This window comes from Rhinopithecus roxellana, chromosome 20 (assembly GCF_007565055.1).
Source record: "Rhinopithecus roxellana isolate Shanxi Qingling chromosome 20, ASM756505v1, whole genome shotgun sequence".
Lineage (NCBI taxonomy): Eukaryota > Metazoa > Chordata > Mammalia > Primates > Cercopithecidae > Rhinopithecus > Rhinopithecus roxellana.
In genome coordinates, this window is record NC_044568.1 from 47,147,589 (window position 1) to 47,160,595 (window position 13,007).

General features: G+C 42.7%; 1 protein-coding gene across 1 annotated transcript in view; it reads right to left on the reverse strand.

The window, feature by feature from the left end:
• DNAH3 (dynein axonemal heavy chain 3) overlaps positions 1-13,007 on the reverse strand; it is a 220,079-nt gene that overhangs the window by 97,778 nt on the left and 109,294 nt on the right. The window contains exons 34-38 of the mRNA XM_030925062.1: positions 11,320-11,539; positions 10,271-10,405; positions 7,305-7,416; positions 4,441-4,682; positions 662-762 (exon numbers count right to left, since the gene is read on the reverse strand). Of these exons, the coding sequence (XP_030780922.1) occupies positions 662-762; positions 4,441-4,682; positions 7,305-7,416; positions 10,271-10,405; positions 11,320-11,539 (810 nt within the window). The remainder of the gene's footprint in view (positions 1-661; positions 763-4,440; positions 4,683-7,304; positions 7,417-10,270; positions 10,406-11,319; positions 11,540-13,007) is intronic.

A 13,007-nucleotide genomic window follows, 5' to 3' on the forward strand; every position in this document is an offset into this window, starting at 1 on the left:
TTACAAATGGGAGCTAAACATTGAGTACACATGGACACAAAGAAGGGAACAATCCCTGGGCGCAGTGGCTCACGCCTGTAATCCCAGCACTTTGGGAGGCTGAGGCAGGCAGATCATGACATCAGGAGTCTGAGACCAGCCGGGCCAACATGGTGAAACCCCGTCTCTACTAATAATACAGAAATCAGCCGAGCGTGGTGGCACGCACTTGTAATCCCAGCTACTGGGGAGGCTGAGGCAGGAGAATCGCTTGAACCTGGGAGGCAGAAGTTGCAGTGAGTTGAGATCACGCCACTGCACTCCAGCCTAGGTGACAGAGTGAGACTCCATCTCAAAAAAAAAAAAAAAAAAGAAGGGAATGATAGATATGGGAGCCTACCTGAGGGTGGAGGGTAGAGGAGGGTGAGGATGGAAAAACTACCTGATGAACTGGGTGACAAAACAATCTGTACCCCAAACCCCCATGCCATACAATTTACTCATGTAACAAAGCTGTGCGTATACCCCCTGGAACCTAAAATAAAAATTGGAAAGAAAGATAATAATTATATAGATGATCTGTGAGGGCTTCATCACATTTGTGAAATTTGAGAGCTTTCTCTTCTGCTTAGGGTAAGTGGAGCCACACTGTCCCCTGGAGTGCCACTGAGGGCTGCCTCACCTGCTCACAGTGGCCGGAGAGGCTTGCTCAAGGTCGGCCGGCTCGAAGATCAGGCTCATCTTGGAGTTCATCTGGATAATTTCTCCACTCATGAGACACAGCTAAAAGTGCAAAGCAGAGGGTAATGGACAAGGGAAGAGCTTAAATTCCATCTGAAAGTAAAAGGTCTACAGTCAGACAAAGATGGTTTGATTCATTCCATAAATATTTCTTGAGCACTTACTATGTCCCAGGCACTGTTCTAGGTGCATAAAATAAACGAGACAAAATTTCCTATCCTCTTGGGGTTTACATTCTTCTGGGAGATGACAGACAATAAGCAAAATATATAGTGTTCAAAATGGTGAAAAGTGCTCTGGAGAAAAATTAAGTAGAAGAGGGGGTTGGAGAACCCTCAGTCAGGGTTGAGTGAGCTGCAATTTTAATGGGAAGGCCAGGAAATCACTGACCTTAGATGCAATCTCAGATGAAGAATCGAGAAGTTATCAGACCTCACCAAGTTTCCTGGTCCCTTTCTCAATTTTTAACATTGAACTTAACTGCACAGCCACATCCTATTTTTATTTGCTCAAGTCTTTCACAAAAGACCCGAATTTGAACACCTGCATGGACTAATCCATAGCAGGCGGGGCAAAAGCCTTTCTATAAATCCTTTTTATTTTTAATTTTTATTTGTTTTTGAGACAGGGTATCGCTCTGTTACCCAAACTGAAATACAATGACACAATCACAGTCACTCCATCCTCGACCTTCGGGGCTCAAGCGATCCTCCCACCTCAGCCTCCTGAGTAGCTGGGATTACAGGTGTGTACCTCCACATATGGCTAGTTTTTTATTTTTTGTTTTTCATTTTTAGATTAAATCAGTGATACCATAATATATTTTTAAAATTTTTTGTAGAGACAAGATCTCCCTATGTTGCCCAAGCTGATCTTAAACTCCTGGGCTCAAGCAATCCTCCTGTCTCCGCCTCCCAAAGTGCTAGGATCACAAGCATAAGCCTGGCCCATAAATCTTTTTTAGAATAGAATGAAAGAGGCCAGGCACGGTGGCTCATGCCTATGTTCCCAGCACAGCACTTTGGGAGGCCGAGGAAGGCAGATCACTTGAGGTCAGGAGTTGGAGACCAGCCTGGCCAACATGGTGAAACCCCATTTCAATATACAAAAAAAAAAAAAAAAAAAAAAAAAAAAAAAAAGCCGGGCATGGTGGCACGCATCTGTAATCTCGCATCTGTAATCCCAGCTACTCCAGAGGCAGGAGAATTGAGGGAGGCGGAGGTTGCAGTGAACTGAGATCGCGCCACTGCACTTCATCCTGGACAACAGAGGGAGGCTTTGTCTCAAAAAAAAAAAAAAAAAAAAAAGAAAGAAAAGAAAAAGAAAAATCATCAGAATTTCTAGTGTGTAGCAGGTTAAACCCTGTAGGAAGTAGTGCAATTACACAGGAAAGCCTTGGAATATATACTAAGTCAATGGCACTGTTTCCCACTCACCAAAATGGATTCCAGTGAGATGTTTAAGTTATAAGAAAAGGCCTGAGGCCCTCTTCTCCCAGGGGAGAAGAGGAAATACCACTGATTCATTGTGCTCATCCTAATTTGTGATTAAAAACTTCCCTGCACCTTACTTGGCCTGCATCAAACACAGCTTGAAACAGGTCACTGCCTGCATCCCCAGGAAGATCACAGCCATTATAAGGCTGACACCACCAACCGCGTCATCTCTGAATATCAAGAAAACGAAAACAGACCCACACCTGTGACTGTAGTTTCATTTACACCCAGAGCAGAGGAAAACCATTAGGAAATTCACTGATTGTGACTATCTTGATACTTCTAATCTCAAGACCAACCGATACATCTGTACAATTAGTTTATATAATATAGTCCATATCATGTAATAAAACATTTCCATTTTTGAATGTTATATAATCAAAATTATGCACATGCTATAATTAGTGGATGTGTATAATTTGGATAATTAGCCCTTTCGTTGTTGAACATGACTCACTCTTAGTCTTGTGACATTTAAACACAGTTAGAAAACATATTTTGATTTGATAATGATGTATATCCAGTGAAGGAATTCTTCCTTGAAATGATGATAAATTTTATTTTAAACAGTTATATAGCACTTGCTATATGCCAGGCACTATCAGAAGAGGTGTATAAATAGTAACTTATCTCATCTTCTACCTTATCCTAACAGTAAGGTAGACACTATTGTCCCTACTTTACAGATGATGAAATTGGGGCCTCAACAGACTAAATAGCTTGTCTGAGGTTACATAGTGGGAAAGTGGCAAGGCCAGGATTTGAACCCAGGCTGTCTGGCTCCAGAGTCCAAGCTCTTTTAGCCACCATACGTACCATGGTGCTATACTTATTGTGGTACCACTCTACTTATTTTTCCAAAGATTGATGGTATTTTTCCAAAGATTGGTGGTATTTTTCCAAAGATTACTGTATTTTCCAAAGGTGTAGGCATCCGTTTGGACTCCTAACTCTACTATTGATCTGTGTTGTAATAGGCAAGTTACATAAATTCCATCCCATATGCTCCCATTTTTTTTTTTTTTTTTTGAGACAGGGTCTTTCTCTGTTGCTCAGGTTAGAGCACAGTGGCACAATGAAGGCTCACAGTAGCATTGACTTCCAGACTCAAGTGATCCTCCCACCTCAGCCTCCTGAGTAGCTGGGACTACATGAACTCACCACCATGCCCAGTTAATTACAAAAAAAATGGTTTTTTTTTTTGTAGAGATGGCTTACTATGTTGCTCATACTGGTCTTGAACTCCTGGGTTCAAGCAATCTCCTGTCTCAGCCTCTCGAAGTGCTGGGATTACAGGTGTGAACCTACAGGGCCCAGTCCATATGCACTTTTGCAATGTGACTTGTCTGCCTCCATCAAGAGGTGAAGTCTATTTTTCCACTTCCTGGTCAGGACTTGCGACTTCCTTGACCAACAGAATGCAGAAAAAGTGATGCTTATCATTTTCAAGCATAGCCCTTAATATCTTGGAAACTTCCACTTCCTGACTCTTGGAAATCACCCACCACACAAGTAGTGCCACTACCAAGACACCACCAAGTGAAAAGCCCAAGCCATGAGAAGTGGCCTGAAAGAGGAGGTATTATTTTTAGACAGAAAGAAAAAGAGAGAGAGAAAGAGGGGCCGAATGTGATTGTGCCACCAGGCATTGAGTGAAGATGCCATCTTGAATGCAGATTTTCTAACCTGAGCTGCCTGAACTGACATCAAAAGAGAGACCAACCAGCCAGCTGAGCCCTTTCAAAATTCCCAGCCCACAAAATCATGAGGAAAAGAAATGGTTGTTTTAAGCCATTAAGTATTAGGGTGGTTTGTTGTATAGCAATAGGTAACCAAAACATATCCCACAGGTACTAAGTATGTGCAATCTCATTTAAGTATCAACAACCTCATTTTATTACTACCTTTCTACAAATGAGAAAACTGAGATTCAGAGAAGTTATGCAACTCGCTCAGTAAAACGCAGCTCAGTTGCAGAGCTAGGAGTCCAAACCGATGTCAGCACTAAGGCTTACTATTCAACATGGTCTCTAAACATGTTTAGCTTACCAACTACAAGTACAAACAGAGCATAATTCATGAACTCATTACTATTATTCTCCTGTGGGGCATTTACTCTTAGTGCAATACATGTATGTCTCTACGTAGTTTTGATCAGTCGCTTACTTCAATAAAAGAGTTTATGTCTCACTCATGGAAAAGTGGTATCAGGCTCAATACTTACCTTTTTATTGTCATCCAGAACAGTGTTCATATTTTCAATCCAGACAGCATCCACTGGCCCATCAAAGATAATCCACTTGCGATCATCAGAGAGTGAAGACGCTTGCTCCCGGAAAGCATTGGCAAGGACACCATCCGTCCACTCGTGGCTCACTTGGTCAAAGCACCCATACAGCTGCCCCATCGTGATAGCCTTGGGGTTGATGATCTTGTACTCCACAGCAAACTCCTCCATCTGATTGGCTGGGCAAGACGGTTCAACACCAGTTATAAAGGCTCTGGTGAGACCAGAACATTAAACAAAAGATGATGTCATCTCAACAACCAATCAACTTTTATAAATATGCTATATGAGGAAAATCCTTCTTATAAAACATGTGCTTAGTTTTTATAGAGATTGGGATCTGGGGCCAGGAGCAGTCGTAGTTCACACCCATAATCCCAACACTCAGGGAGGCCGAGATGGGAGGATCACTTGAACCTGGGAAATGGAGGCTGCAGTGAGCTCTGATTGTGCCACTGCACTTCAGCCTGGGCAACAGAATGAAGCCCTGTCTCAAAAAAAAAAAAAAAAAAAAATGAGTGGGACATCTGGATAGGTAATGCGTCACACTATTGGGTTATTATAGCCTTTGGTTTCTCACCATACTTTCTTCCAATCCTCATTTCAAACAGGGCAAATGTGCTAGTCAGATCCAGGACTACTTGCTGGGCACAGTGGCTCACACCTGTAATCCCAGCACTTTGGCAGGCCAAGGCAGGTGGATAACTTGAGGCCAGGAGTTTGAGACCAGCCTGGCCAGTATAGTGAAACCCTTCTACTAAAAATACAAAAATTAGCTGGGGGTGGTGGCGCATGCCTGTAAACCCAGCTACTCGGGAGGCTGAGGCAGGAGGTGGAGGTTGCAGTGAGCTGAGACCATGCCACTGCACTCCAGCCTGGGCGATAGAGTGAGACTCTGTCTCAAAAAAAAAAAAAAAGGAAAAAAGAAAAAAAAAATTCCAGGACTAAAGAAATCTGACTGCCCTCACAGAACTCAAGCAGGAAGGGAGAGTGACACCTATTATCAGCCCTCTATGTACCTGTTCTCACAGCCACCCTTAGAACCTTGGCTTTTCAGACTCAAACAGGCTGAAGAAAGAAATTAAAAATGAAAAGAACGGATCAGAACCTTGGCTTTGATTTGAGATAAGGAAACAGGAAACAGCTGACAGGTAAAAAGGTTCTGAAAAATGATGGTTACTCTTCTGTCTCTGAAGGGCTAGTCTGGCGCCGAAATCTTTGACTGCTCAGGAAATGTCATTTGTTCCCAAGAAATACCCACTGGAATATTAAAACTCAACTGGAACGTACAGACTGATGGATGGCACAGCATATGTATTTAATAACAAACAAAAAATGACACTTTTGTGGAATCCTTCAAAGTAGGGAAAGGTTGAAGTGCTTGAGCCATGAACTAAATAAAGAGCCACTTCTGGGCCAGGTGTGGTGGCTCATGCCTGTAATCTCAGCACTTTGGGAGGCTGAGGCAGGAGGATTGCTTGAGCTCAGGAGTTCGAGACGAGCCTGTGCAACATGGCAAAACCCCGTCTCTACAAAAAAATACAAAAATTAGGCGGGCATGGTGGCACAGGCCTATGATCCCAGCTACCCGGGAGCCTGAGATAGGAGGATCACTTGAGCCCAGGAGGCAGAGTTTGCAGTGAGCCAGGACTGTACCACTGCCCTATCTCTAAAAAACATTAAAAAAATTAAATAAATAAAAAAGAACTACTCTGCAGAATCCTGAGGCAAGCACAGTGGTAGCTTCCTTTTTCTTCACTCAGTTTCTTAAGGCATATTAAAACGCTAAAAATATTTTATATTTTATTATATTCTATTATTTGAGACTGGGTCTCACTTGCCCAGTCTGGAATTGCAGTGCAGTACGCAATCAGAGCTCGTTACAGCTGCAAACTCCTGAACTGAAGTGATCCGCCTGCCTCGGCGCCTCAAAGTGTCAGGATTATAGGTGTGAGCCTCGGTACTCTGTCTTAAAATTTTTACTTAAATTTGAGATGCCCAAATTAGTTATTAAGGCTAGGATAAACCCCAAAACATAACCTCAAAAACCCAATCATCAAATGTTATTAGAAAAAAAATTTCAAATGAAAAACTTGAAGCAATGAATGCACAAAAAGGAAATGCTTTTATAAAATTACAGATCTGCGTTTTATAAAAACAAAACAAAACAAACAGACACTCACACAGACAAAAGCCACAATTGTTTCTCTGGCAATAAACATAGCTTCCGTTTGTTGAGTATGCACTGTGCTCAGTTATTTACCTGCATACTGTCACTTAATTCTCACAACAATCCCATTTTACAGCTGGAAAAACAGAGGATAAGACAGGTTTCGTTATTTGCCCAAGTCTGAGTCTGATTCAAAAGTAGGAGCTCCTATCCTTGACTTTAAAAGGAAGGAAAGAAGGGAGGGAGGGAGGGAAAAAACTAAAAGGAAGGGAACAGGAAAAGAAGAATAGAAGAAGCAAAATCATGCAATGATTTGCTTTGATACTAATTTTAAGGCCAATGACAAGAGTTTCTCTTTCACTGGGGGACCTTCGGAGAAACCACTGCTTGGCATTTGAGAAAATTCCTCCAGGCCTTAATGATATGCACACGAAATCCCTTGTTATTATAGAAGCACCCCACCCCCACCCTTTATTTTCTGCTTGCAGACATCTGTGTGCCGTGTTCTATTTCTAGCTCTGACGTCACGATCGAGACCTGACAAGACTAGCAGCCTGGCATTATCTCCATGGAGCCAGCCAACCGAGTGAGGAGTTCTGTCCTCCCTGGAAGCCAGGGATGTGAGCTTCACCTGCATGTAAATCGCCGAGAGCTGCAGCCAACACTTTATAAGCAGAGGTCTTGCCGCCCATGGGGTCTCCCACAATCATGTAACCATGTCTCACCAGCATCATTTCGTAGATCTGGGAGGAGACATCATTCATAAAAGAAGTCAATCATTGCAACGCTCCCCTATTATGAGTTACTCAGAAGTCAATGAGGAATGAGGAGTCAGAAGAGGATTCTCACAGTCGCTTCTACCTCTGGAGAACTACGGTTCTTTTCGTAATCTATTGTTCACGTATCTTTCAGATGAATAAATATATGTATGCATCTCAGATTATTTAAAGGACGGGAACTACCATTTGCTCTGTACCTGTCTATGTGTTAAGAATCAACTGATAACCCAAATTATTTAATCTACTCCGATATCATTGACCATCTTTTACAAATGGTAAGACTGAGCCCAAGAGAGGTTAAATACTTGCCCAAGTTCATCAGTGATGGAGCCAGAATTTGCAGACAGGGCTATTCGACTTTAATGCCTCTAATATTTTCATGACACTATTGCCATTTACTTTTAAAGAGAAAAAGAAAATGGCGGTCATTTTAGCAAACTGTGTTTCTCCTGGAAACTTTCTTTCTTCTTGAGATCTGCTTTGGTCATTTGCATTTATGTGAATTTTATGTCTTAAAAAAATTTCCTCCTTTAGACTATGACTCCCTCAGAGAAAGGGAACACAAGCAGCTTTTTATTTTAAAGATAAATTCTTATTATTTTTCACCTTGGAGGTAAGCAATAAGAAGCATCTAAATGAAGGTAGTGACAATGGGAATGGTCGAGAGAGGAACACATGTCATTCAACAAATATTTGTTGAGCATCTACTATGTGCCAGACACCATTCTGGGTGCTGTAGACAGAGCAGAGAACAAGACAAACAAAATCTCTAACCATTTAGTAGGGTTGACATTCAGGTAGGTTTGAAAGCTTGACTGTGCATCAGAAATAAGAGAGGACGGCTGGGCTTGGTAGCTCACGCCTGTAATCCTAGCATTTTGGGAGGTCAAGGTGGGTGGATCATTTGATGTCAGGAGTTTGAGACCAGCCTGGCCAACATGGTGAAACCCCATGTCTTCTAAAAATACAAAAATTAGCTGGGCATAGTGGTGCATGCCTGTAATTCCAGCTACTTGAGAGGCTGAGGCAGCAGAATCACTTGAGCCTGGAGGTGGAGGTTGCAGTGAGCTGAGATGACGTCACTGCACTCCAGCCTGGGTAACGGAGGGAGACTCTGTCTAAAATAAAAAACAAAGGAATAAGAGAGGAAGATATTAATCATTCATAGCCTCTCACATTTCTCCTCACATTGCGATGTCAATATGTAAAAGGGCAGGTAGCTCCAGACACCTTGGTTTTGAAAACATTACCTTGTTTTGTAAATTGGTACTAAGCTACATGAAAGTTCATCTGTAGGTCTGCAAATTACTTTGAAATACATCAACAAGTAAGATGGATGGATGGATGGATAAATAATGAAGCAAATAGTATACAATATTTATTGTAAAATCTGGGTGGTGAGTACATGAGTGTTCTCTGTACATTTCTTTCCATTTTTCTGCATGTTTAAAATGTTTAATAATAAAATATTGAAAATTAAAGCTCATGCCTAGTTAAAGAATGGTCCTTCTGCAAAATCTCAATCATAAATTAGGGTTCAAAATTGGATTAAATGAGTTGTGTCAAAAACTAGCTCACTTGCTAATACAGTAGGGAAAAAGTGATTATTTTTACTACAAGGCAATGTGATCTCAGAATCTGGAGACGTGGGTGCTAACGTGAACTTCACTTGTAACTCGCGTTGTGACTTTGGGAAATGCTGATGCCAATGGTGCTGACTATGATGGCGGAGATGGTGGAGTTGATAATGATATAGCATGAGGTACTATGTGTAGTGCTTTACACACCTCTTCTCTCAAAATTACTCCAGTTTACAGATGACTGAGGGTAAAAGAGGTGAACTAATTTGCCTAAAATCTCACAGCACAAAACTGATGGGATTTGGGAGGCTGAGGAGGGAGGATCACCTGAGGTCAGGAGTTTGAGAGCAGTCTGGCCAACATGGTGAAACCCCGTCTCTACAAAAAAAGTACAAAAATTAGCTGGGCGTGGTGGCATGCACCTGTAATCCCAGTTACCCAGGAGGCTGAGGCAGAAGAATCGCTGGAATCTGGGAGGCACAGGTTGCAGTGAGCTGAGGTTGCGCCACTGCACTCCAGCCTGGGCAACACAGCAAGACTCCATCTCAGAAACAAACTAACACACACACAAACTGATGGAGTGAGTAAGTGGGTTTTTTGATTTTGGTTGTTTGTTTTCCCTCCATTTCTTTCTTCTTCTTTTTTTTTTTTTTTTTTTTTGGAGTCTTACTCTGTGACCCAGACTGGAGTGTAGTGGCTCAATCTCAGCTCGCTGCAAGCTCTGCCTCCCGGGTTCACGCCATTCTCCTGCCTCAGCCTCCCGAGTAGCTGGGACGACGGGTGCCCGCCACCAAACCCAGCTAATTTTTTGTATTTTTAGTAGAGATGGGGTTTCACTGTGCTAGCCAGGATGGTCTCAATCTCCTGACCTCGTGATCCGCCTGCCTTGGCCTCCCAAAGTGCCAGGATTACAGGCGTGAGCCACCGCGCCCGGCCTCTTTCTTCTTTTTTTTTTAAGAGTTGGCATCTCACTCTGTCACCCAGGCTGGAATGCAGTGGCATGATCATAGCCCACTGCAGCCTCAAACTCCTGGGCTCAAGCCATCCTCCCACCTCAGCCTCCCAAGTAGCTGGGACTACAGGCATGGGCCATTATGCCCAGCTAATGTTTTACTTGCCTTTCTACACAGGCACCTCTGATTGCTGTCACTTCAGTTCCAATCTCCTATAAGTCTTTACTGTTTGCTGACTGCAGTAAACAGTAAAACAGGCACATTTACATGGGTTAAGGAACCAACCTGGATAATTTTCCCTATAAACCAAGGTACTGGCTGCAGTTTCATCTTTTTGATGTTATCATTCAGCACTTTCAGAAAAACTTCATACTCTGGCTTTGGAAGAAGAACTCCAGGAAATAAATCGGATATAATTCCCTGTTAAAAAGAATTTAAAAGAAAGTGGAAAGGATAAAGTATCAGATATGTGACTTCAACATTTTCCTAAAATGAGATGTATCAACAACAGAAATCTTTGAAAAATTCCAGACCTCATTTTTCTTGCACCAAAACTTGTCCAAAATTACAAATGAAAACACTATACAACATAATTTCTGGCCAGGCACCATGGCTCATGCTTGTAATCCCAGCACTTTGGGTGACCGAGGTGGGTGGAGCACCTGAGTTCAGGAGTTCGAGACCAGCCTGGCCAACATGGCGAAAACCTGTCTCGACTAAAAATACAAAAATTAGCTGAGTGTGGTGGCACGTGCCTGTAATCCCAGCTATTCAGGAGGCTGAAGCAGGAGAATCATTTGAATCCAGGAGGCAGAGATTGCAATGAGTCGAGACCGTGCCACTGCACTCCAGCCTGGGCAACAGAACAAAACTCCATCTCAAAAAAACAAAACAAAACAAAACAACCCTATAATTTCTCCCCCAAATAATTTTAAAAGTCAGCAAATATTTAACGAGTCTGGATTATCTTCCAGTCATTTTACTAGGATGAACAAGATAGTCATGACTTCTGTCTTTATGAAGCTCAGAGCCTGGCAAGTAAGATTAAATTAATTACAAAAGGAAACTAATTAAATTGGATAAAAACACTTACGTATACCCAAGAGCAAATATTATCCTATCAGTGAAACCATTTTTATTAAAAATCAGGCAGAGATGTTTGCTATCACTTATTATTTAACATTTGTAGGGAGGGTATCAGGTGGCAGAGATGCTGGCCAAAGAAGGGAAGATGTCAGGAGATGGAAGAGGATATGGGGAAGGCACCAAAGATAACGTTTCATCTTCCAACATTGAGCCTTGGTCCTCAGCCAAGGTTCCGAACCGCTACATACCTGAAACAGAGGGACATCTTGCGCTAAGAACTTGGCCAGGTTGACATCAAGCAATGCCCGGAGCAACAGGACACTTTCGTTCTCCTCTGGATACTTGAGCTTCAGGTTTCCTGCAGCAGTAAGCACAGACTTGACAGCACGCATGCCGTAGTCATAGTGATGCTGAGAGGACAGTTGTTCCGAGCACAGGCGGTAGGTCGCAACGATCTTCTGGGCAAGACTAGGAGGGCAAAGACATGTATGCAGACACCCAGAGAGGACCATGTCCTGCCCAGCAGACATTCCCAATATCCTTGTTCTTGCCCCACCAGCAACCAGCCTTGCCCATGGACTGGATGGAGAAGCCCTGTCCTTTAAGGGTCTTTTAACAGAGTTACCATAATGAGGTATGGAAGCATGAAAAAAGCATGTGCACATATATGTATAACATGTACGGTATATGAAATCATATGTTTTTGGTCAGGTGCAGTGGCTCATGCCTGTGATCTCAGCACTTTGGGAGGCTGAGGCAGGAGGATCGCTTGAGGCCAGGAGTCCAAGACCAGCTTGGGCAACATAGTGAGCCTCTGACTCTACAGAAAACTTTAGAAATGAGCTGGGCACGGTAGCATGGCACCTGTCATCCCAGCTACTTGGAAGGCTAAGGGTGGGAGGACCTCTTGAGCCTAGGAGTTCAAGCTGCAGTGAGCTGTGATTGCATCACTACACTCCAGCCTGAGTGACAGAGTGAGACTCTGTCTTTACAAAAATAAAAATTAAATTAAAATAAATTGTATGGTGAGGCTGGTGTCGAACTTCTGACCCCAAGTGATCTGCCCACCTCAGCCTCCCAAAGTGAAGGGATTACAGGTGTTAGCCACTGTGCCTGGAAGAAATTGTATGTTTTATACCTCTGTATGTATATATAAATGTACGCACACACATATACACACACACAAGTTAGGGAAGAACGTATCAAACTATCAGGGATATTAATTCCTGGAGAATGGAACTATGGGTTACTGAGGGGAAATTCACTTTTTTCATTTCTGTCGCATTATAATTTTTTCAATGTCCATTTTACTTTTTAAATTTAAGAAGGCCAGTACAAATTGTAATATACTCGGCCCACAACACACAGATGCTTACGTGCACTGCATACTTAACGCACACACTGCAGTGCACATAAGTGTACATGTGTTGTGTGCCGAGTACATTAAATTTTGAATTGGGTTTCTTATTCTTCCTGGATACACAGGTGGACCACATTTCCCAGCCTGCCGTGCAGTCAGGGGAGGCCACATGCTACTGAGTTCCAGCCAGTGCAATGTGAATGATAGTGACTGACGTATGTCAATGGCAGGGCAGGCCCACGAAAACCTCCTCCGTGACAGCCTCTGTGCCATTCATGGGCTGTAGCCATGAACTGTAAGTAACCTGGGTAACCATGGTAACTATAAGTAACCATGAACTATAAGTAACCATCCCTTGGGGGAGAAGTGCCCTTGATCACAAGCACCCACTTTGGATTTTCAGACGAAATCGGCTACGTTCAGTGTGGTATGGCTGTAGACTCATTTGGGATTTTCAGCGAGTGAAAAATAAACTTTGCTATGCTAAGCCATTGAGATTCAGGGGTCAGTATTACTCTAACTAATATACTTATGCACTTTTCTCTCAAAGAGATCCTCTTCACAAAACTGATTTCC